General features: G+C 38.5%; 1 protein-coding gene across 4 annotated transcripts in view; it reads left to right on the top strand.

Moving 5' to 3' along the window:
- The window catches only part of sns (nephrin adhesion molecule sticks and stones), a 382036-nt gene that overhangs the window by 324660 nt on the left and 31673 nt on the right, over nucleotides 1–25703 (top strand). For all 4 annotated transcript variants that reach the window (XM_074109582.1, XM_074109581.1, XM_074109579.1 and 1 more), the window contains exons 9-11: nucleotides 8171–8307; nucleotides 14679–14846; nucleotides 16395–16526. In XM_074109582.1, coding sequence (XP_073965683.1) covers nucleotides 8171–8307; nucleotides 14679–14846; nucleotides 16395–16526 — 437 coding nt within the window. The remainder of the gene's footprint in view (nucleotides 1–8170; nucleotides 8308–14678; nucleotides 14847–16394; nucleotides 16527–25703) is intronic.

Raw genomic sequence — 25703 nt, 5'->3', positions numbered from 1 at the left:
TTATTTCTATAGATGTCTATCTCATAACTCACATCTTAAATCGAGTTTAGCTCGACATGCACACGCCACGAAAGAAGAAGTAAGAAGAAGGTAGACGGGACGAATTAGCCTGAAACATGTCGCGCTGAACTCGATTTAAGACATGTGGGGGTTTATATCACTACTAGCTTTTGCCCGCGTCTTCGCCCGCGTGTAATTCGGTTATCGGACGCTGTTCCCTCGGAAACTGTGCATTTTCCGGGATAAAAAGTAGTCTTTATTACTCTCTCGCCCATAAATAATCTCTATGCCAAAAATCACGTCGATCCGTCGCTCCGTTTTGACGTGAAAGACGAACAAACATACAAACACACAATTTCGCATTTAAAATATTCGTATTAAAGTATGGATAGTATTGATATTTGCCGAGCCGTGGTGGCCGAGTGGTTTGACCTATGGCCTCTCAAGCAGAGGATCGTGGGTTCAAACCCCGGCTCGCACCTCTGAGTTTTTCGAAATTCATGTGCGGAATTACATTTGATATTTACCACGAGCTTAACGGTGAAGGAAAAACATCGTGAGGAAACTTGCACACAAACCTGCGAAGCAATTCAACGGTGTGTGTGAAGTTCCCAATCCTAAACTACTGCCCAAGCCCTCTCATTACGAGAGGAGGCCTGTGCCCTGCAGTGGGACGTATATAGGCTGGGATGATGATGATGATGAGTATTGATTCATGGTAGTTTCATATAAAAATTCTATCACAGATTTAACCCTGTTTATTCCACAATACAATTTCCCACGTTACGGCAAGACGCTTGCGGTCACCGATTATCCCACGGGATCATATTACGTCAATGGCGATGGGGATTCCCATTTGGGTTAGTATTCGTGTTAATGGTATTGAGTTACACTAATTGAATCGGTTGAGAGTTAGTTTCGAATTCGGCCGTAATGTTTATGATTGTTGTGGAGCAATTATCGTTATAATAATAGAGGTTAGTTTGTATGTCTAAGCGCCTAAATAATTTCCAGCCTATATACGTCCCACTGCTGGGCACAGGCTCCTCTCAGAAGGAGAGGGCTTGGGCCGTAGTTCCCACGCCGGCCCAGTGCGGGTTGGGAACTTCACACACACGATTGAATTGCTTCGCAGGTTTTTGCAGGTTTCCTCACGATTTCCTTCGTCGTAAAGCCCGTGGTAAAATTCAAATGTAACGTCGCACATGAATTTCGAAAAAGTGGAAGGTGCGAGCCGGGGTTTGAACCCACAGTCCTCTGCTTGAGAGAGACCAAACCACGACACCACGGCTCGAGGGCCTAAATGGTTAAATAGAATTTAGTAGCACGTTTTTCGAAGCATTGTATACCAATATATTTTTTTTTATTCGACTTATGGCAAACAAGCAAGTGGGTCACCTGATGGTAAGAGCTTACCACCGCCCATAGACACCTGCAACACCAGGAGGATTGCAGATGCGTTGCCAACCTAGAGGCCTAAGATGGGATACCTCAAGTGCCAGTAATTTCACCGGCTGTCTTACTCTCCACGCCGAAACACAACAATGCAAGCACTGCATATGAATGCTTTTTTGACCCCCGACGAAGTAGGGGTGTTATTAAGTTTAACGCGGTCGATTTTATAAGTTGTCAACTAATAATTCTAACGATCAAAAATTTTTGGATGGTTGGTTAGGTTGTCTGATGGTCAAGTTGCTACACTTTGGCACGTATAGCCACAAAAATAGGATTCTCTTTTTACTAAAATAAAACAAACTTTTCCCAACTAAATCCAGTAACGTCACAAACACAAAACTACTATTTTAACCGCTAGATAAGTCCCCGTTAAATTGGAACGGTAATTATTCTCGAGTTGCCAACTACCCTCCCCCCTAACTACTCCAAACTCCCATCAGTTTGAGAAGGAATCTGAATTATTCCAAGAAAATAGAGGAAACTGGCGGTAAGTAGTTTTTTGTAGGAGTTTAAAGACTTAAATACCTCCACAAGAGGAGTTTGAAAACATGACAGTTTAAATAAGTTTTACATACTTTAAATTTTTAATACGGAAGTGGCTATTTGTTTATCTGAGAGAGATAAAGAGAGAGAATCATTTATTAACACGTGTTCGATAAACATAAAAATACATTACAGGAAAAGAATAAAAAAAAATAACATCGATAAGTATAAAGTGGGCCCCACTCAGCATAATGTTACGGCAAGCCGCAACGCTGTTTTTCAGTGGAACCCATTTAAAAACTAAAACATATAAAACACAAACACAGCCTGATTTAAAACATAGTGTAATCGAATCTTTCTTTCTGGTTTTCAGTTATTTAATTAACATCTTGTATAGTCCTTTAGAGAAAAAGCAAGTAAACAGTGCCTGGCTCGACTCCCGGGTCTAAGCAGTTCCCAACATTGTTCCGGCTTCGCCAAATCCCTTCCAAAGTATAACAAAAAGATACGCAACAAAAACTTTTGCTTCTTATGGTTTTCTTTTAACGGAATAAAGCAAGTTTGATATGCTTTTGCAATTTTCACTTGATCGGATGAATGTAAACAGATTTTTGTGGGAAAACAGGAAGAGGTCGGCGTAATTTTTATATATTTTGTAAGTCTGTTTACTCTTTAAAAATTTACTACTTTACATGGCATGTGTCTCTTTTTCACTGAATAAAATAAATACAGACGGCATCATGAAATTCTGTCACAGGAGCTTTAGTCTCGGTTTCCACCAGAGATGTGCCAGGATGTGTTGCGAGGAAAGTGTTTTTCATGAAGCATTAGAAACGCTTCGTTTACCACCAGCGATATGCTATGCGAGGATACTCGTAGACTAGAATAATACGAATGTTTGTTGTCGGGTCTTGGATGTTTAATATGTATTTATCTATATAAGTATGTTTATCCGTTGACTAATATCCATAGTACAAGCTTTGCTTAGTTTGGGACTAGATCAATTGGTGTCAAGTGTCCCGTAATATTTTGATATTTTGGTTACCTTGGAAAATTTGTATATACTTACCTGTGTTTTCTGTACTGCTTACTGTGTGTTGGTGTGCAATAAAGATTTATTTGTATTTTATTATTATTATTTTTGCATTTTTTGCTTTAATTGTATACTGTAGTTTTAAAGTATTTTATTTATACTTAAGTATTTTATTTTGAAAAAATGACTGCCAAGTTTCTTGCGGCGCATTCTTCTTGGCAATGATGGTCTTTCCGAAAGCGGTAGTTTAGAAAATGACGTGTTAAAGTGCCCATTGAGGCCCATTTACTGAATATGATTTGAAATTTGAAATTTTGTATGTATTGGTTCGTATTGTGTTGTGTCAGAGCACAAGTTCCCCTTATATTAACACGTTTGGCGTCGCTCGGATTTTAAGACATCTGACTTTTTAATTTCATGAAACGTTATCCTTCTTGAAATATTCATTGCCGCGCTAAACCCGCAGCCGTCCCGATTGTTTGTATCATAATAAAATTCAAATTTGTTTCCCCACTTCACTCAACTTGGCATAATCCGGCGGTTCGACTTAGAACTGCTACACACTGCGCATTTTAGTTGTTCTTAGTTCAGAGTTTAGTTCCAGTGTAGGGCAGCTGAGGATGCCATATAAATGTTATAGGTATCTTTTCATATTCAATGTTAGAAAAGCAAAATTTACGGAATGTGGAGTTATTTAGACGGTTATTGACGTAGACAGACATATAAACATTAGATTATGAGAGTTTGTTTCTATTGATTGTCCTAGAAGAGCTATCTTCATAATCAAGCACTGTGTAAGTTTTTTTGGTTACCTTGAAAATACTTTAAAGGTACTCTAGAACTCTGTTTAGTAACCTCAATATTCGCACCCATTACGGAAAATTTTTGAGCGGTGCCATGTTACCAACGTGACAATTAAGCTGTATGAGACAAGAACTATTTTTTGTAGTCAACATATTTGTAAATTCATCGGTAAATATTGACATGAGATTAAAGCTGTATCGGGCTTGCGTTACAATCGTAGTGTGTCGTAAACATACGCGTATTTTCAAACTGGCAATCGGCGATAGTATATAATAATATATAGTAGTTCTATTGTACCGTTTTTGTCAAACTTAAAACCTAAAATTGCTAAAAGTGGCTCCGAAGCGGTAACGTTTCGTGTGCCTGCCTACCCCATTTGGGAATACAGGCGTGATGTTTGTGTGTAGTACTATAATAGTATAGTATACTAATGTATTAGTCTAATAAAAGACTATTAGCCAGCTAGCAGCCAGCTACAGTCTACTAAGACTACTGTAGTAGTCTTTTATTAGACTACTACATTCGGAATCATTCACCTGAGCGCTTTTCAGCTCGATTGGAAGGTCCTAATGATAGGGCAGAGTGGCGAAAGAAGAAAGAGGCCTTTGCCCAGCAGTGGGACATATTACAGGCTACATAAAACTATATATTATTATTATTATTATTATTATTATGACCATCTCTTTCCGTCACACGGTATAAGATAAGGGTAGAAAGAGACGGTGAATGCAATCGCGAGCGCCCGCGCGTCAGACAACTGGTCACGATTTCCAGTCGCCGTGTGTAAGGCCTTTAACCATTATTCCAGCCATTCCAGCTGATCCGAGCCATAATTAAGAATTCAAAAGCGTCAAGTCCAAAACTTGGGATTGTTGAGAAAATAACTCCTTGGCACTGAACAATCCGTCAGAATCGGGGAGCTTTACTCGCGTGTCAACATTCAAAATGCTACCAACATTAAATGTAAAAGTTGGTGAGTGTCCGTCTGTTTGTTTGTTATTTCTTCATGCTAAAACAATATGACGGATTTTGTGTGTAGACAGCTGGAGGTTTAGTCTGCAATGCCTTCATTTTTATCCCGATATTCCAACTGAATTATTTCCAAAATCTATTTGCAACTAATTCTAAGTAATTAAAAGACATTAAGGTTTTACAAAGAAACATACAAATGCAAACAAACGATTTGAAAATGGTTCCAACTCATCATGATGGCCTTGCAGCCAGCGCTGGTCTTTCGTTCGAACCATTATACATATTAAACACAAGGCAGTAATTTAACTAAATAAATAAATATCATGGGACACTTGACACCAATTGAACTAGTCCCAAACTAAGCAAAGCTTGTATTATGGACACTAGGCAACGGATAAACATACTTATATAGATAAATACATACTTAAATACATATTAAACATCCATGACCCGAGAACAAACATTCGTATTATTCACACAAATATCTGCCCCGGCCGGGATTCGAACCCGGGACCTTAAGCTTGGTAGTCAGGTTCTCTAACCACTTGGCCATCCGGTCGGTCAACAAAACAACAAAAGTTAATCACAAAAATAAAATTTTCATTACACCATAAGTACTAAAAATATTAGACAAATTTGAAACACTTAGATACCAAAAAAAGATACATAAAGTAATTCCAACTAAGTGTCTGCGCAGACTACCTATTATTGATTCTTAGGTTATTATATTAATGACATACCCTGAAAATATCCCCTGAAAGTCTGTGCAATAAAGAGTATTGTATGTGATTTGTATTGTACTGTTGTATATCCGCACTAAATTTTCTAGCATTTTAAATTTGGGCAATAACAAACAGTTACCTACTCGTTAATGCGAGCAAAGCCATGGTCAGAGGCTAGCGCACTAAACAAGATTCTGAGCTCAACAAAAACAAAGCTGTCTCCACGCTAGGGCGCCTTCGTTCCGCCCCCTGGCTTTCCCACGGCTGGGATGCGTGTGAATTGATTTTAATATTATTGCGCAAGTGTACCGTGAACTGTTAGGTTACACGTGTACTCGAGATTAACTTTTTAAACTGAATCTCCTGTTTCTCTCGTAATAAAGACAACTTCAAAGGTCTCTACATATTACACCATATAGCACGGAGAACAGATGGCCGTCGGGGCCGAAAAGTTCTCGAGTGGAGACCGCGCGGCAAGCGCAGCGTAGGACGTCCACCAACGAGATGGACGGATGACCAGGTTAAAGCCGCGGATTCACGGTGGATGCAGGCCGCTGCCAACCGAAGCAATTAGAGGTCTATGGGGGAGGCCTATGTCCAACAGTGGACGTCCTACGGCTGAGATGATGATGATGACATATTACACCGTATCATACCATGACCGTAACAGCAAGGTGTCAGGCAAAAATATATTCTTTGTATCGAAAAGCATGAGACTGCCCACCAGCACGTCTCGTAACCAGCCGTCGCCGTCGCGTGCCATGCGTTTGAAGAGCGCCAAAGTTCGCATACTCTTCGATAGTCATACCGTATTTTTTCTCCGAATCATCGTTTGTCATAATTTTTTTCCCACTGAAACCATACAGTTTTCTGAAAATTTTAAATGGTCATCCTATAGAAAACTATAGGTTAGGTTAGGTTTGTTTTATAACGATTTTGAACAATTATTGGATTCGGAGAAATAAGAGTTATGACAAACGATCGTTCTGATAAATATTACATTCGGACTGTCAATAAGTATGCGAGTATGCGTTTGACATTCCGTTTGACACTCTATCTGACACGTTCCTGTTACGCTCATGGCATTATACGGTGTAATGTGTAAATACCTTTAGAGATTATCTAAAAGTGGGCATGCTGAATTCACGCACCGAAGATTCTGTACATCTCTAAAAAGTAAACTAAAGTTCATAAAGAACATTCGAGATAAAAAATAATCTTTACACTTTAGAATCTTGTCACGCTATGTCACCTGGCAATTTTATACAAAAGTTCAAACATGAAGTAACACCTACTCACGCTTGACCGCGATTATCATTCCAAGTTTGACATTTGTGTTTAAAATAAAGTTGTATTTAATACTTGTGAATTTAATAATATTGTAAATCTGTTTACAAATAAATGTATACCTCGTTGAGTTTCTTGCCGGATTCTTTTCAACAGAGGTTTATCCGAACCGTTGGTAGATTTTTTTTGACATTCATAAGTGCTTGTTATAGCCTAAATTGAATAAATATATTTTGACTTTGACTTTGAAACGTTCTACAGATAGAAAAAAAATATGTTACATGTTTGGGGATCCCCTTTATTTTTAGTTATCGTTTTATTTCTATAAACAGAGCTAAAATAAAAAAAAAACACTAAAAACAACAATTTCCTTGTATGAATATTTAAACAGCTGTCTTTTGAAATGATTTATTGAAACTAGCTTCAACAGGACTGGAAGTTTATGAGGAAAGGCAATGTCCAACAGTGGATATCTTACGGCCGATGATGATGGTGATGGCGGTGGAATTTCTTTGACATTCATAAGTGTGTGCTTTGTAGATTGTACAACAAGAGCATAAAACGAGCCATTTTACCCAAGACGTTCATATAGCCACGTCAAGGGGAATATGGATTTTAATGATCGAGTTTTACACTCTGCTTTTCACTTCGATGGCGAGGAAATTAAATAGCAACAGTGTAAACAATTGTTCACTACGTAAATTTTATTTTTCATGCATTACTATACACCGTGGGCCCGAATAACCCGAGGGATTTTAACCATCGATTTTAGAGCCCAATTGGAGTATATAAAGTAGTATAACATGTAGTCCTATAACAACCCGTTTTTGAGATAATCGTTATTTAAGAAAAATCATAAGTAGAAAAATCTCAAGTGTAATACACCCTAAGTATGTTACTAAATGTCAACGTTAAAAATGATTACTGATTGTCACGTCAGATTGGTTCCTCTTACTCACTCTCTTAACTAAAGACTTGTTCACAAGGCCGTGCTAAGCTTAATTGAATTATTTTGTTCTAAAAAATAATTTTAATTAAAGTACATAATTGAACCTATGTTCATATAACATTTTTTACTCGTATTATCGTCAGAAATACCCTGTTAAAATCCCTCGGGTTATTCGGGCCCACGGTGTATAATTATATTTTTTTTTAGTTTTAGTGATTTATTTTGATTGATTTTTAGTTTTATATAAATAAAAAATGTATTAAAAAAATATAAAGAAACTTCTTTGTTTGTGGCTGTTGACACCTAATTACCTTGGTCTTAGACGAAGATTTTATTTTATGCACTAGTGCATAATAAGTCATTTTATGTCGCCTAGATCCAGCATAAACACCAACTTTACGAGCATGAGAAGTGAAAAAGATATTTTGACTTTGATGATTGAAACCTGGACTTTCTTTGTTGCAGGACGAGCGGTCGTATGTCGGAGAACCTGCTGTCCTTCAAGGCTGATGCGTCAGACAACAAGGCACGGTACACCTGCGAAGCTAAAAACGTCATGATCAGCAACACCCTGAAGGCAGAGATAGACCTCACCGTGCTATGTAAGTGCTTAGTTGCCATGGTTACTGCAGAAGTTATTGCAGATATGTTATTAGGGCTTTTTAAGGCTAGAGTAAATAGGCTGCTACTGAGCCAGTGCAAACTTTTGGCCTCATCTGCGCTTTACGTCACGTGAGATAGGGGTTAATTACGGTCAGAATTATGTGAAAGAAAAGATTCTAAACTAAGTTCTTAACTAAGGGACCTCATATTTTAAACAGAACGATGTCTAAGAAAAACAAGTGACGCCATAACAAAAATGATTTGCTAAATTCTAACACACAAATATACATGAGCTTAAAGTAATTTGAATTTGGAATTTCTAGCCAAACGCTATATTTTGAAAATGGCCAGTTCGCCAAACGCCATTTTCATATGTAAGGAATTAATATTTTTCATCATACTTGTTTGTAAACTGTGTCGTTACATGCAGGCTAACTTGATTGTAATCAGAAATTCATAAATGATGAAAAACATTGTATGTCGCACGGGTGGTTCTGGAATTACGAATATCGACTCATTAAAGCCCTCAGTCTTCGACCTCAGGCTTCTAATAGACTCTTGTTCGTAATTCCTTACTTACCACCTATAAGACAAAATGTAGGCACTGACTATTGTTGCCACGGCTACTGCAGATTCTGAATTATATTAAGGTACAGTCTGCCAAAATGAATGACTCTAGCTCTAATAGTTTAGATTATGCGTTGTGTCAGTTAGTAGAATTAATATTTTATTTATACAGACAGTTTTTTGCGACGTCGGCTGTGTAGAAACTATCTGTTTATGTTATCCAATCCGAAGCCCTTTTCTTCTCTTTACAACCTTTATAACGTTACACCCAAAGTTCAGTGGGTTTCCGAAACTCTTACAAATTGAACCCTTTGATGACTTAGAGATTGTTGGTGGAAAACGTATAATCTCAACGTGGGCATTTTCCTGTAAAACGGGATGAAAAGATCATTTGGAGTTTTATTTTGGCGAAAGTAACGAACTGGTTTGCTAGCTTTAAAAACAATATGACTAACGCGTGAAATCACCAAATGAAATCAACACGTGCCCAACATGTGAAATAAACAACGTAACAAGACCAATAAATACGTGAAAGGAAAATTTGTGAAATGACCAATAAGTAAAATGACCAATCTGTTAAAGGACCAATCTGTGAAATGACCAACAAATAAAATAACCAACGCGTGAAAATACCAATAATTCTTATATAAGCAAAAATGTATAAAATGGTTTATTATCTTAAAAGTTTCGTTTAGTAGGTAATTTGATTGCGTGCATAATAAAAATAATTTAGGATCAATTCCTGAATCGAAAACGTTCGTTAACAGTTGGTGGGAGCTATTGGATGGAGCATTAAGTATATCATTTTAAACACTATTTTTTAAAAATAACCAAAGTTTTTTCGATTAAATACTGACATCTCCAAAATAATCATCACAGATTAAGCTACAATGTTTTATACTCGTAGTTACATAGATTCGATACTTATAACGCCCTCCCTTTCCGCTGGGGGTTTAAACAGACGCAAACAATGTCGGGGGCGAGAGTCGTTCTACAAAGGACTAGGAACGTCAATATTTTCTCAGGGCAATCTATAAAACCATTCAATGTGCGATGGAGATCTTTGGAACCAAGTTTTTTAGGGTTCCACGTAAGAGAACCATTTTTATATTCTTAGTTTGTGATTGGTTATTTGGAGTATTTTTGTATTTTTCATTTCAACTCCAAATTTGTTACTTTTACGGTCATCCCGTAAAACCATATCGAAAGTACAATGGATGCACAGAAAAACCAGAAAAAGAGAATCGAACCCAGGTCCTCAGCATTCCGTGCTGCGTGCCATACCCCAACACTACCACCTGGTAGTGCTTATTTTGGTTCAGTTAAGTGAAAAAAGGGGCATTTACTCCAATAACTACATGGTAGCTACAACTTTTGGTTCATTGTCTTTTGACAACTCACGATTCCAAAATGTTTCATTTGCCAAACTGTTTAATTTCCTCTTAAACTACTACGATACGAGTACTCGTACAATACAATACAACAACTCTTTATTGCACATCAACATCATAGCAAGCAGTACAGAAAAACAGGTATATACACAGAGACATTCTGAGGTAAGCAATAGGCGGCCTAATCGCTTCAGAGCGATCTCTTCCAGGCAACCTTTACAATGGATTTTTTTGAACTTTCATAAAACTAACCTAACCTAACCTACAGTGTTCTATAAAAGCATAAGAAAATACACAGAGAACAAAATTTAGGTTGAAACATTTGGCAAACAATAATTCTGCGAAAAGACTGTTAATTGTAAAATTGCCGCAAAAACATCATCAACATTTAAAAGATGTGTTATCTAGTAGTGGTATATCATCATCATCATATCACCCGAAAGACGTCCACTGCTGGACATAGGCCTCCCCCCAGGCTCTCCACTCAGACCGGTCTTGTGCTTTCCGCATCCACCGCGATCCCGCGATCTTAACCAGCTCGTCGCTCCATCTTTTTGGAAGCCTGCCGACAGCTCGTCTCCCGGTCCGCGGACGCCATTCGAGAACCTTTGACCACATCGGCCATCCATCAGTCCTGCGAGCAATGTGCCCCGCCCACGGGCTATGTAGCTAGTATATGTTATAGATTAAAGCTAGTCCCTTATTATTTTTTAATAAAATAAATCCCTCCCTTCCCCTGGGTCCCTTATTAGTCTAACTATTAGTACATTGGATAATCTTTCGACAAATCCGGGTCTATCCGAAATTCATCGTCATATACATTATATTACAGAACAGTGCAACTAGCAGGCGGGCTATATCATAATAGTAACTATCTTGCTTTAATTAAATACCGTCAATTTTGAGTTGTTTACAAATCGATGAGTTATCTATCTATTTACATTATAATAGAAAGAAAAAGACAAAGCATTTATTCGTGACAGCGTGGAAAAATGACGCAAATCAACAAACTATCGATTTTGCGAACGGCACGGATTTTCCTTTGGGAACATCTGGTCAAAATACATTAAAAAAAAACATTTTTTTTATTAAATTAACTTTTGATGTTCTGATATGCTCCAATAATACCCACAGAACGTGAACGAATGTTTTTAATTCATAAATAGAGCCTATGAAACGTTGTGACACAATTTTCAGAAAAAAAAAACCATAGATTTAATAACCTCGAGACCCATCCCACTTTGCTCCGACTCGCGCTTCTCCCGTTTTTTAAGTAAATTCTCAAAGTTGGACGCGTCGATGGACTTGTGGAAAAGAAATTAAAAGTTTCCCATTTGCGTTCAGAAAATAAATGTCAAATCAACGGCCGCCGATTGGCGCTATTTTGCCGAGTTCATAAAACTTATTTTTCCTGGACACTTAGGTTATTATAGCGAGTACGCTGTTTTTGAGTTCGTATTTTTTTGCAAAAAAGTAATTTTACATTACAAGTTTGTTTTGCTGAGTGTACTGATCTACACAACTTTTTTATTAAATTTTTTTTTACAAAAAAGTGTGAAGCAATGTATTTATGTAAAAGATGTTTTAACATTTAAAGAAATAAAAAAAATATTGCTCCAGGTTTTACTTTACTAAGACGTCTATGTAAACTTACGTCTGTTCGACATTCAAATTCATATGTAAAATCTTGTCTTTGTATAGTATAATAAACTTTATTTAAATAAATTGAAAATAATTCCATCCCATCCCACTAATTTATAAAATCTGAAAGTTTGTTTATTTGTTACTTCATCACGTCTAAACCGCTGAACCGATTTACATGAAATTCGGTGCACAGATAATTTGAGTCCCGGGAAATGACATAGGATAGTTTTTATACCGGAAAATTGCGTAGTTCCCGCGAGATAAGGAAAACCGAATAAATACTACGCGGACGGAGTTGCGGGTAACTGCTAGTAATACTAATAATTAAAAGTAAATGCATGAAAATAAATCTAGTTTATATTTTTGTTGCTGTACCGGGTGTGGCCTGTCAAACTGAACAACATTATTTCAGCGGCTTTTAAAAATAATGAAGTCTTTGAATTTTTCCTTTTTTCATACAAATTAAATACTGCTATCAATGTACGCCATCCTAGAACGCAACTGACGTCACCTGTCACGCTACGAACATCAAGCATTTTGCTTTACATTGCTTCTTCAAATAAAAAATAAATATTTTTACAAGCCGCGGTGGCCTAGTAGTTTGAACTATCGCCTCTCAAGCAGAGGGTCGTGGGTTCAAATCCCGGCTCGCACCTCTGAGTTTTTCGAAATTCATGTGCGGAATTCAATTTGAAATTTACCACGAGCTTTGCGGTGAAGGAAAACATCGTGAGGAAACCTGAACAAACCTGCGAAGCAATTCAATGGTGCGTGTGATGTTCCCAATCCGCACTGGGCCCGCGTGGGAACTATGGCCCAAGCCCTCTTGTTCTGAGAGGAGGCCTGTGCCCAACAGTGGGACGTATATAGGCTGGGAAGAGAAAAGTCGCTGAACTAATGTTGTTCATTTTGATGAGAATGATCTATGTTTTAATTATTTGCTCATATTACAGGCCACACCCGGTATAATAAAGTTCTAATTTACAAAAGCTGCTCACCTAAGTATAACAGCAGTTACGAAATAACTTGTCTACGCAATCATTGACAACATTACCCTGATTACACTACAAAATTACATCGTAACAACATTCACGTAGTGTAGAGTTATCAGGAGTAGCTACTACAGAAACTTACTTGCAAGTCACATAGCTTCTTCGAACTCAACCAGAGCTCATCTTCAGAGCAACACAACAGTACACTATGCTACCAGATGTTAGACACATGATGTGTTGTGTGTCTAACATCTGGTAGCACCTACGAGTACACCTCTGGTTGACCACTACAAACTCGTTGTCTTTACGGCCTCGCAATGTAATGTAACTTGCAACGATTTATGTTACAAGTCTAAACTCGGCTTATAGCTAGCTATGGTTCATTGAAGTAAATAGCAGTTGAAACAATAATAATCGAAGTAAAAATGCAAGGAACAAATATTATTATGAAACATTTTCTGCGAAACGAAATTCTATGAAATTTCTGTCTGCGAAAGAAGGGAACACCGCGTGCCTCTGGTGATCCATTGGTGGACGTCCTACGCTGCGCTTACCAATCCGATATTCTTGGCTACCCGAGCTTTTCACTGACATAGAAAATCACAGAATTTCTTGCAACTTGCACACTTATGCAATATTTAGGGACAAAATGTACATAATTTAATGAATCAGGCGTTACTTTGCGGTAGTCCATATCAATGAACTAAAAGATGAGCTCTGGTTGAGTTCGAAACGTGTCAGTGTAGTGTAGTGGTGGTGATAGATGGATTTGTGTGATTTGCGTGTTCTTACAGTGTGGAGGTGGAGTAACTGCATGAACACGCATATCTTGTATAAACTTCGCTATCATAAGGTCGCGGGTTAGCAAAGGAATTATTTAAGTTAATTTTCTAGAAATCTCTCAAGCGAGTTGCCTTCGAGAACCACTAGTGCATCCTGTAAAGACAATTTGTATCTAATGAGCTCGTCCTCAAGACGTCGTCGTCTCCATAACTCAGTCCAGATCAAACTGAATAACAACTAATTGACTATTAATGGGGTAAAACCAGCTCATTTTCAAATTATCAAAATTCAAACTGAGGAATAAGTTGAAAATCGTTCTAAAGTACTGAATTTATTACACGAAATATAAATATATGATATAGAGTTGTTGAACACCCCACCCCCCCTCTACTCATTTTAAATTGTACGATGGCATCTTTAGGAAAAAGGGGAACTATCCTTTTTCTAGTAGTTGCAACAGCTCTCTAATAGATATCCGAAGTTAACATGTCATTAACTTGACGTAGGTAAACTAATTAAGTCCATAAACTGGAGCGTTTATCCATACTAATATAATAAATGCGAGTATGTGTGTTTGTATGTTTGTCCGTCTTTCACGTCGAAACGGAGCGACGGATCGACGTGATTTTTGTCATGGAGATAGTTAATGGGCTAGAAAGTGACATAGGGTACATTTTATCCCGGAAAAATGCACAGTTCCCGAGGGAACAGCGCGTGATTACCGAATTACACGCGGGCGAAGCCGCGGGCAAAAGCTAGTTTAGTATTGTCTACCCTGAATCTAAGTGTTTATATTATAAGTTTTTTGTACTGCTTTATGGTGTGCAATAAAGAATATTTGTATTTGTATTTGTATTGTCTCCTTCCAAAGACCGATATGCAATCTTTAACGCCGGGGTACTCTATGTATGTTGTAAACCACACTGCAATTTTGAATCAGGTCAAAGCCGATCCGAATCAACTTCTAAACTAACTGGTATTGGTCGTCCACAGTTGCTCCAGCGCACGTGACCATCAGTGGCCCCTCGGAGGCCAGGGTGGGGGACCCCGTGCCCCTCACCTGCAGCACGGCGCCTTCCAACCCCGCCGCTGACATCAAGTGGCTGGTGCTCGGCAAACACCATAGGGAGATTAGCAACCGCACCGTGATATCTCCTGAAGGTAAGAGACGAGTACCTAGACTCTGGCGAGCGAAAGTTGTCCACGCATTTTTTACGAAACTTTAATACTACTGCTACTATACTAATAACTAATAATTATACCTTACTAATAATATACTTAATATACTTTTACTGGCACGTGAGGTATCCCATCTTAGGCCTCTAGGTTGGCAACGCATCTGCAATACCCCTGGTGCTGCAGATGTTTATGGGCGGTGGTGATCTCTTACCATCAGGAGACCCACTTGCTCGTTTGCCATCCAGTCGAATAAAAAAAAATGGTGTCATTTTTGAGACTGTCAAAATTGACATATTATTGTCATTCTAACCCGGCTTTGATAATTTTGATATTTCTGCTTTAAGAAATAAATTAGTTGTTTTTTGTTTAATTCAACCTTCTACCATCCTCAAAATAGAAAATGTTATAAGATTATGTTAGAATTAAAATGTTTGAAGATATTTTCAATGCGAATCTGGTCAAAATGGTCCAAAAATTGATGCCTCTGGACTGTACTTAAATGGGCACTGACAAAGGTCATACTTAAAATTTTCCAAGTGACTACTTAAGTCAACAATCAACTTACACACATTTCTGTAATGAATGTTGATGCAGCTTGAAGAATCCCGAGCATAATTTAATATCTGGAAAATTTAAATAATATCTAAGTATCAACATCGTTTAATCAGTGTACAGCAAGTGTTGTCAGCCTCATTTTTTAGGGTTCCGGAGCCAAAATAGCAAAAACGGAACCCTTATAGTTTCGCCATGTCTGTCTGTCTGTCCATCCGTCCGCGGTTTAGCTTAGAGGCTATTAGTGCTAGAAAGTTGTAATTTTGCATGGAACTATGTAGCATCGGTAAAATAAAATGTAGGAAAAAAATGTTTAGGGTACCTCCCATAGACGTAAAGTAGGGGTAATTTTTTTCTCATCTAACCTACGAGTACTCGTAAATGTGGGGTATCGTTGAATAGGTCTTGTAAAATCATTATGGGGTTGTCTAGAGACGATTTTCTATACTATGATGTGTTTATGAAATAGGTATTGAACTTTAAAGTGCAAACTTTAAATTGGAGCGTCCCTCGTCCTCTCCTCTAAAAGCTAAAGTCTTAAAAAAAGATATGATAATTAGTAAATAGGTAAATCAAAGTAACAAGGTACACAGCTAACTCAAAGCTTACTTCTCGATCGCGGCGAAATCGTTGCGCGCTCGCGACCAAAGCACTGCGAGCTCCCTTCGCTTTTAACCTGCCCAAATCGCGAGTGTAATCCATACTAATATATAATAAATGTGAAAGTGTGTGTGTGTGTATGTTTGTGTTTGTATGTTTGTCCGCATTTCACGTCGAAACGGAGGGACGGATCAACGTGATTTTGGCATAGAGATAGTTTATGGGCCAGAGAGTCTCATAGGCTACTGTTTATCGCGGAAAAGTGCCGAGTTTCCGAGGGAACAGCGCGCGATAATCGAACTTCACGCGGGCGAAGTCGCGGGCAAAAGCTGGTAAGACTAATAAGGCTCTAAATTAACGATCGTTTTCACGTTGCAGGCGGTTGGGTGACCACGTCCAACATCACAGTGACTGTGGAGCCCAACCGGCGCTCCATCGTGGTCGTCTGCCACGGGATCAACGCGCAGCTTACAGAGAACGTCGTCGCTACGCATACCATTAACGTGCTATGTGAGTACATACCTTTAACTTTTTTTTTATTTTATATCCAAAACATTATTCTGCAAGTAGGCGCTTGGCAGAAAGCCATTTTTTAGGGATGGATTCGTCATGTCTGTCTGTCGGTCTGTCCGTCCATATGTCACAGACACTTTCCTCCGAAACTATAAGAACTATACTGTTGAAACTTGGTAAGTAGATGTATTCTGTGAACCGCATTAAGATTTTCACACATTAATAGAATAAAGACAATAAATTTTGGGGGTTCCCCATATTTAGAGCTGAAACGCAAATTTTTTTTTTTGCATTAAACCCATACGTGTGGAGTTTCTATGGATAGGTCTTCAAAAATGATATTGAGGTTTCTAATGTATATATTTTTCTAAACTGAATAGTTTGCGCGAGAGACAGTTCCAAAGTGGTAAAATGTGTTCCCCCCTGTACCTTCTAAAATAAAAGAATGATAAAACTAAAATTAATATATAATGTTCATTACCATGCAAACTTCCACCGAAAATTGGTTTGAACGAGATCTAGTAAGTAGTTTTTTTAATACGTCATAAATCGTAAAGGAAACTTTTATATTATGTTACTTGCTGCTACGGAACACTACATGGGCGAGTCCGACTCGCACTTGACCGCTTTTTTTTAAATAAAATTAATATTTATAGGTACCATCAGCCAAATAAGTGGTCTATCAATTTTTAAACAAGTTCCTATCAAATGAATATGTCGCTAGAGTCGAACTTTCAAGTTGACAGACACGTCTATTGGCATTATTGTTTTATGACACGCAAACGATTATCAACTTTAGGGTGGTAGACCACATATTTGGCTGATGGTACATACACGCATTCTCCACAATTTTTCATTTGAAAACAAACCAACTCTAATCTCAGCTCCTTCCGTCCTACTAGTTAAGCATTTTACACTCTAATAAATCCTTTTTACCTCAGAGCTACTTAACAATTTTCATCTTTTTGACTACAGCGTAGCATTGTACTAAAATTTACGAGCACACCTCAAAAATGTACCTTAAGCTGTTCCCGTAAGGTCCATTCACTCATCACAAAGGCAAGACTGCAAAATAACATCTACAAAGAACTACAAAGTTGCGCTATCACTAGGCATTGTCTTTGTTTAAGGGGATATAAAACAAAAAGGCTGTTTGCGAAGTGCTGTTTGTAAGTTTGCCATGAACTGTTAGCTTTGGGGGATTTCTTTACCCATTTTTTTATAATGTTTTAAAGGCGACAAAGGATATAGCTTAAGGTATACTGTAGCCGACAGGTTAGCAACCTATATTAAATATATTGATCCGGATAATTCACGCCTTAAATCGAGTTTAGCCCGACATGTTTCGGGCTAATCCGTTGCCCTTCGTCTTCGGAGCAACGCGACTCAGCGGCTGCTGCAACACGCGCACTGCGCGCCGCCGCTCTGCTCGCGCGACTACCCGACGAAACTGACACCGGCACACAACTACCCGCGTTTTCATCATCATTTTCATTACAACTGTCAAATGTAGGCTAGCACACAACACTAACAACATCGCTCTGTAATGGTACGTTCACACACACCGATGACGCAGCACGAGTATTGAACACCGTTTTCCAACTCAGATTTAACGCACTATATCAGATTTGATAGGTTATCTGTACTTGCGAGAGATTTTTTTTTGGACGTCAAACGAGCAAGTGGTCTCCTGATGGTAAGAGATCACCACCGCCCATAAACATCTGCAACACCAGGGGTATTGCTGATGCGTTGCCAACCTAGAGGCCTATGATGGGATACCTCAAGTGCCAGTAATTTCGCCGGCTGTTTTAAAGTGTGTGTGACTAAGAAATTCGAGTAACTTGTAACTTTCTTTTCTTTCCAATTTTAACATCATATTTTTCAAATCCCGGGTGTTGTAATAAGTTATACCCTCTTTCTTCAAATGTCCCTATTACTTCGTGTTTGCCGCGTTAAACCCCTTCTGCAAAATTAACCCATACCTTGGCCTTATTTCGTCGGCATCAAAAAGCTACATTTTTATAAAGTCCATGGAGTGGAGACCCTTGTAATGTCTTACTAACTCGGGGCGGGTACGTGACGCGAAAACGGAGCAGGCTTGATGTAGACGTTATCAGCTGTATATACATAATGTATGTAAGTGGAGGGGAATATGTCATTGCGGGCAACTAGATGGCAGGAGATAGGGCTTATGTACTCCAACTGTAGCTTGCTATTTTGTTAGCAATAAACGTGCTCCTCAAGGATTATTCCTGCTAAGTTTCAAGTCAAGTGGTTTAGGTCTGCTAGTCCCCCTGGGTGTTGTGTGGCCGGGGGATCCTAACACGATCGGTCTTTTCAGTCACGAGCGCCGTCGAAGTTTCGTCGTGATGTTACTTAAATCATCTGTAAAAGATTTCAAAACCTGGATCCACATCGGTTCGCATACTTATTAAAAGTTCGAATATGTAATAATAATAATCAATTCATTTATTTCGGGCAACTTGGCCCATATACAATAAATAATAAATACCTTGCAGACTAACATACATAAGTATGTCTGTTTGTAACTTCATCACGTCTAAACCGCTGAACCGATTTAGATGAAATGCGGTATACAGATAGTTTGAGTCCCGAGGAAGGATATAGGATAGTTTTTATCCCGGAAAATTTCATAGTTCCAGCGGGATAGTGAAAACCGAATTCTACGCGGACGGAGTCAGAATGATCGTTTGTCATAACTCTTTTTTCTCTGAATCCAATAATTGTTCAGAATTGTTATAAAACAGAAAATTTAAGCTTTCAGTGTTACGGTACAGAGAGTCATTGTATTTTATAGTATTGTATGACTAGGGATAACTTCGCCTTTGTACTCTTTTTCTTTTGAAGTTTTCTTTTTGTATTATTTTGTGTTTTATCTATCTACATAAATAAAAATGAATCGTAAAATGTGTTGCTAAGCGCAAAACTCGGGAACGGCTGGGCCGATTTCGCTTATTCTTATTTTGTTGTGTTTGTCATTGTCGGGAGAAGGATTTTATGGAAGAAATCTTGGAAAAAATACAACGGGGGCGAAGCCGCGGGCAACAGCTAGTGTACAATAAAATATTTACCTACATACATACTAACGAAAACTGTGAGAACTTTGGCGCTCCCCAAGACCTATTATTATTATTACTCTACCTGGTACGCGGCTCGCCAAACATCTATGAGTAGCCCAACTAGCAGAAATATACAAGATGTTAATTAATAGGTATTGAAAATCTGACACCCCAACACCAAATAGTAAATTCATATGTTTTGCTAAGACAGTAATCTACCTACTTGTAATCGTACAGTCGTTGCCCTAACATAAGTATCCACTTTTGTATACAACTAGTATGAAAAAGTGGATACATACGAGTAAGTTAGGAAACCGATCGTACAATCGAACAAACTGACTCATGTACCAGGGTAGAACCTTTTAATAATCAATTTCACTATGATTTCCTTGGTATGGGATGTCAACATGCCAAGTAGCATAAAGGCTCCACCCTGGAAGAACATAATTCAGTTTGTTCAACTGTACAGTCAAGGTAATTAATTCACTACCTGGGTGGTGCTGCCCCTTGCTCTTTGCTTGGTGTTTTCACGGAGTCATTTTCGTCCCGCCTCATCACATGGCCGTACCATCGTTAGTCTGCGCTCCCTGAGTTTTTCAGTTACACGTGCCACCTTGAAGGATCCTCGTACGTATTCACTCGATATTCGATAGTATGAAACTCTATTAATTTTAGCGTCAAATTTCAAAAAGTGGTATACGATGGGTTTTGATAAAATACAATAAAAAATCACGTACTACATCTAATCTGTGCTGCTATCTGTCAACAGAAACCACCAAATACCAACGTCAACAATGTCAAACTCAAACAAAGTTTAATATAAATTTAAACAGTTTGAATTCCGACTGCAAATCGCAATTTGAATCCGAAACTATCCGGCAACGTAAACAGGGCCGGTTCCGGCGGAATTATCATATTCCCGGAAACGGAAGCGGCCGGCACGCCTGCCGTTTTTAAGGCTTACTGCGTTTTTCCCGTAACGTGAAATTTTCAGTGGAATGTTAAAGCGGAATTTCGTGGAGCTATATAGCTATATCGTAGCGTTTAGTTTTAAAGTAACCTTGGTAAATTGACGAATAGAAATACTTACTGTAGTTTTAAGAGCGTTTATACCTGCTGAGCTGGCAACGTTGCATTTTTGTTAGTTTTTCTCGATTATTCCAAATTGAATGAAAATTAAAAATGTGGTCTGATAGAACTCTTCTTAATATATATAAGTTAATGTGTCCACTACAATAATTATTCGTGATAGACTTTTATTTTCTTTAAAAACGTAAATTAACGGTTTAAAAAAAAAGTCTGAAAGGTGAAAAAATATAGTTTCTAATGCAGCATTTCAAGGCAAATTCTATATGTTTATAATGTTTAAAACTTTCATGCCTTTGAATGAAATGAAATTAAAATAGTTTTTTCGGAACACAGACAATGCTGACTGGCAAGTTCACACATACACCTTAGATTAGCTTCACACAGTACAGGCAAGGTCTCACTTATCAATGTTTCCCTCACTGAAAAGAACATGGTGTCATGTGTCTTCTCAGAAGAATTAAACGTGTCGTCAAGATAGATTCAAACTCTCGTCAAATACTGATTTCATCCGACGACTGGATGGCTCAGTGGTTATAGAACCTGACTATGTTAGCTTGAGGTCCCGGGTTCAGTCCCTGGTCGGAGCTGATATTTGTATGAATAATACAAATGTCTGTTCTCGAGTTTTGGTCGTTTAATTTGTATTTAAGAAGATACTACACGAGTATTATTTATTTATCCACAGCGAGATCAAAACCAAGACAACCTTTTTCCTTTATGTGATAATGTTATCAGATAATCTGCAATACAAAACTCAATAGCAAATAAACATTATTCTTACACGCAGGGGTTGCGCCGCGACCGACGCGCCACAATAACAAGATCTCAGAATTATAAAGAAACAGTATTATACTGTAATGCCTTAAAATTACGTTGCTTTCCGGGCCGGTGGAACCCTCGCGTGCGGTTCAGGGGTCCGCAGGTAGTAGAAGCAAGAGCGGGGAATGTCACTAGATGGCGATTGCTTCGGTTAGGTTGCCCAAGGGCGGATCCAGGGGGGGGGGGGCACGGGGGCTAACCTAAACTATCCAAGTCGCTTCTGCTCCGAACCGTCTTGCTTGCTCGCTTCGCTCGCTCGCACAAATCAAATTAAGATAACACTCCAATATAAATATTGGCCAAATGTTATTTGACTTATTTGCCACATAAATAGTGATGAAGTAAACATTGCAATATAAAAATGTGAAATAATAAAAATGCGAAGTAAAGTTACGCCAACGACTAGTTTGCCAAAGGAAACTTCGTAGAAAGGTTGGTTGCTAAGTGAAATTTGGCGAAACATATTTCGCCGAAAAGGCAGTACACCCTTGAAGAGATGTTTTTTATTTATTTATTAATTGAGGTGTTCAACAGCGTTACAATTATGTTTATTCTAGTTTACAGAATGAATCTAAAGGCCAATAACAGAACTCCCTTAATAATACAATAAATTACCTAAATTCAAATTATTTGAAAAGATTACAAAACAAAATGTCGTTGATACCGTGGAAGACTGGCCGTGCGCTGGTGTGGGTCGCTACCTGTACAGATACCCTGGCGGCGTCCTACCTACCAGCAACTACCAAATGTGCGGGGGCGGCGGCAGACGCCCGGGAACGCCTCAAGGTCACAAAATATAGCTGTCTCGGTGCCCAATATCATTGCTTTGCTTTCGGCGTCGAGACTCTAGGTCCTTGGGGTAAGGGCTGGAGCTACACAGGGAGCTCAGCAATAGGTTAAGGGAGGCAACAGGCAACCCTCGCGCCGGCAGCTTTCTCGCGCAAAGAATCTCAATCGCAGTTCAACGCGGGAATGCTGCCTGCGTGATGGGCACCATGCCAAGAGGCCCACCTCTCTTTTTTAATTAAAGTTTTAGTTTTAGTTAGTATTTTAATTTAATAGTAGTTTTAGTCCTATGGATATTTTGTATTTTCTTAATATTTTCTTAATAAATAATAATTTCAAACTAAAGTATTTAGCTCAGCTAAGCGAGTAGAATCGAACCTTATATTTAAAGCTCCGTGGTCAGATGAGGCATCCTGTATACCTATGGGTTGATGCTGCAAAGCCGTATACAGAACCCACGGGGCTCACCTTATATCGCACCTACCTTAATTTGATAAACCCCAGTGGAGCATAAGCCGGCGTTAAGTACGTCCTCGTGTTTTTTCCTCCCCGCACTCCCTTCCCAACCCCCCTTCCAACATCACGTTCGCTTTAGTGTTGATTATTTTTCCTAGATTGTATCAAGTCATTTTGGCTTCGACATAAAGGCGCAGGTAATTTTTGTCTGTCGGCAAAACTGGGTTTTATTTATGCCATTATAGCTGTTTGGTTTGTAAAGCTTCATTTAGTTATTGTATCAAAAATGTATATGTTTGAATCTTTTTTTATTTTTTATTTCAATTCCAATTTTTTTACTTTTACGGTCATCCCGTAAAACCTAAATTGAAAATACAAACTGAAATATAGATGCACAGAAAAACCAGAAAAATAAGACCAGCACTGGGAATCGAACCCAGGTCCTCGGCATTCCGTGCCACGTGCTATACCGCTACACCACTGCTGGACACACACACACACACACACTGCTGCTGCTGGTGTAGCGGTATAGCACGTGGCACGGAATGCCGAGAGCCTCGGTTCGATTCCCAGTGCTGGTCTTATTTTTCTGGTTTTTCTGTGCATCTTTATTTCAGTTTGTATTTTCAATTTATGTATGCGTATTTTTTTAAAGTAACTTCATTGTATTTTTTATATCTTACCAGCCTGTTACCCGCGACTTTTTCCGCGTAGTATTCGTTATCGCTTTCCCGCGGGAACTATGCAATTTTCCGGGATAAAAACTGTCCTTTATCCTTCTTCGGGAGTCAAACTACTCGTATCTGTTCACCTTTCATCTTCAGTTCAGCGGTTTGTCCGTGATGAGATAACAAACAAACAAGCAGACAAACAAACAGACTTACAAACCTTATCATATAATATTAATGGGACGGGATATTTGACCTGTAATGAAATATAACAAGCAGAGTTTTAAAAGAGTACACCTCTGTCTTTTTAAACCATGACGCAAGAAGAGGGGTGTCATAAGTTTGACCGCTATGTCTGTGTGTGTGTCTGTCTGTCTGTCTGTGGCACCGTAGCTCTTAAACGGGTGGACCGATTTGAATGCGGTTTTTTTATTTGAAAGCAGGTTTTCTAGCGATGGTTCTCAGACATGTTTTATCTAAATCAGTTCAGCCGTTTTTGAAATATTGAACTTGTCTTGTCTTGTTGTGTCTTGGTTATAAAAATGTTTGTTTACACCTGATTCCTGTTTATGCCTAATATATATAAATATATATCAGAGTTGATAAGCAATTAATAATAATTCGCTTCGTGATCGAAATGTTTAAAGCGCACTAGAAACAAAAATACATGAATCGTAACATAAATAAATAACATCAACGTGTTTGTGTTTATAACAAAACAACAGCTTTTATGTAAAAACGAATTCTACGAGTATGTAAAACTACTTGCCACAATAACTACTTTAATACAAACTATCGCGGTCATGACTAATTTTATGATTTAAATTCGGGTTTTGCTCCGCGTACCTTGATTTTACAGAAGATTTTATCCCTATCCCGTAGGAATATCGGGATAAAAAGTAGCCTATATGTTATTCCAGATGTCCAGCTATATACGTACCTTTATGACTCTAAGCCCAGCGGTTGTTATTTCGTGATTTTATCCCTATTCCATGGGAATATCGGGATAAAAAGTATCTTATGTTTTAATCCAGGTTATAAACTAACTTTTCGCCAAATTTCATCCAAATCCGTCCAGCGGTTTCAGCGTGTAGAAGTTACAAACATACTCACTCACTCACTCACAAACTTTCACATTTATAATATTATGGTAAGATTACTATTTAGCCATTTCACACCCTTTTGCCATCTAGTCAACAATTCAATTTCAATATTCACAACACAAAGTATACGACGCCATACTATGTTTCTATGTGTAATGAAATATTTCATTAATTTCCAACCTGTAGATATTAATTCCCTGCAAACCACACAAATCATACGACCCATGCAACGTTAGTTCTATTTTTAATGAGACCCTTTGAGCTATGTATGAGACGTATACTATATGTTGCCAGCATATTGGGGAACGCAAACTTGTTATCTGCCATGCATTAATCATTTTCTTCCGCTGGGACGGGTGTAAGCTTGGAGTTGCGAGCGTGTCGCTTGTTTGTCTTTTTCAACTTAAACTTTAGCTCGAATGTCGGACGCATATGATTTTTTTATTCCATGTTAAATATACCTTCGTTTTCATTCTCGTTTGAATTTTTTGTTCGACTCCATTTTGAAAAGGACCATGGATTGGTCCAAAACATGTCTTATACACTTTGTCTATAGTCGTGAGTACCTGCGAAGCTAATTTATAGGCTATGTGTGAAGTTCCCCATTCACCCACACTAGGCCCGCGTGTGAATAACTGCAAAATTATTAAGAGAGGAGGCCTGTGCCCAGCAGTGGAAAGTATATAGGCCAAAGATAGTAATGGTGATAAGTACTACTGTAAAGAAAAATCGTGTAAGTTGCATTACATTGCGGTGCTCGATTGACCACAACAAACTCGTTGGCTTTACGGCCTCGCAATGTAATGCAACTTGCTCGATTTTTCTTGCAGGTCTAAACCGGGACACTTAATATTATCCGGAATCATTTGTCAAAAGAAAGTCTTCTGTTGAACAAAGGCCCTTTTCTTAGAATACCACAATGAACTACAACTTGCCAACTGCATCCACCATCATACAGCTCTTGGGATGTCGTCTGTCCAGCCAGTGAGAGGCCAATGCTACGTCTTCCGGTCTGAGGTTGCGGCTACCTCTTCTCCTCCAACTGTTACCTGTTCTTCAAGCAGACCTGCCTTTTGCAATTTCTACCTATATCCGTCAATCAAAATAAAATTAAACTCCGCTATCAATATTGCAAAACCCTTCCGCTTCTTCTTACAACTAACACCACGC

The sequence above is a fragment of the Choristoneura fumiferana genome, chromosome 29, assembly GCF_025370935.1.
Source record: "Choristoneura fumiferana chromosome 29, NRCan_CFum_1, whole genome shotgun sequence".
Lineage (NCBI taxonomy): Eukaryota > Metazoa > Arthropoda > Insecta > Lepidoptera > Tortricidae > Choristoneura > Choristoneura fumiferana.
Note: the sequence above shows the minus strand (reverse complement) of the source record. Positions and strands in the feature narration are given on the sequence as shown.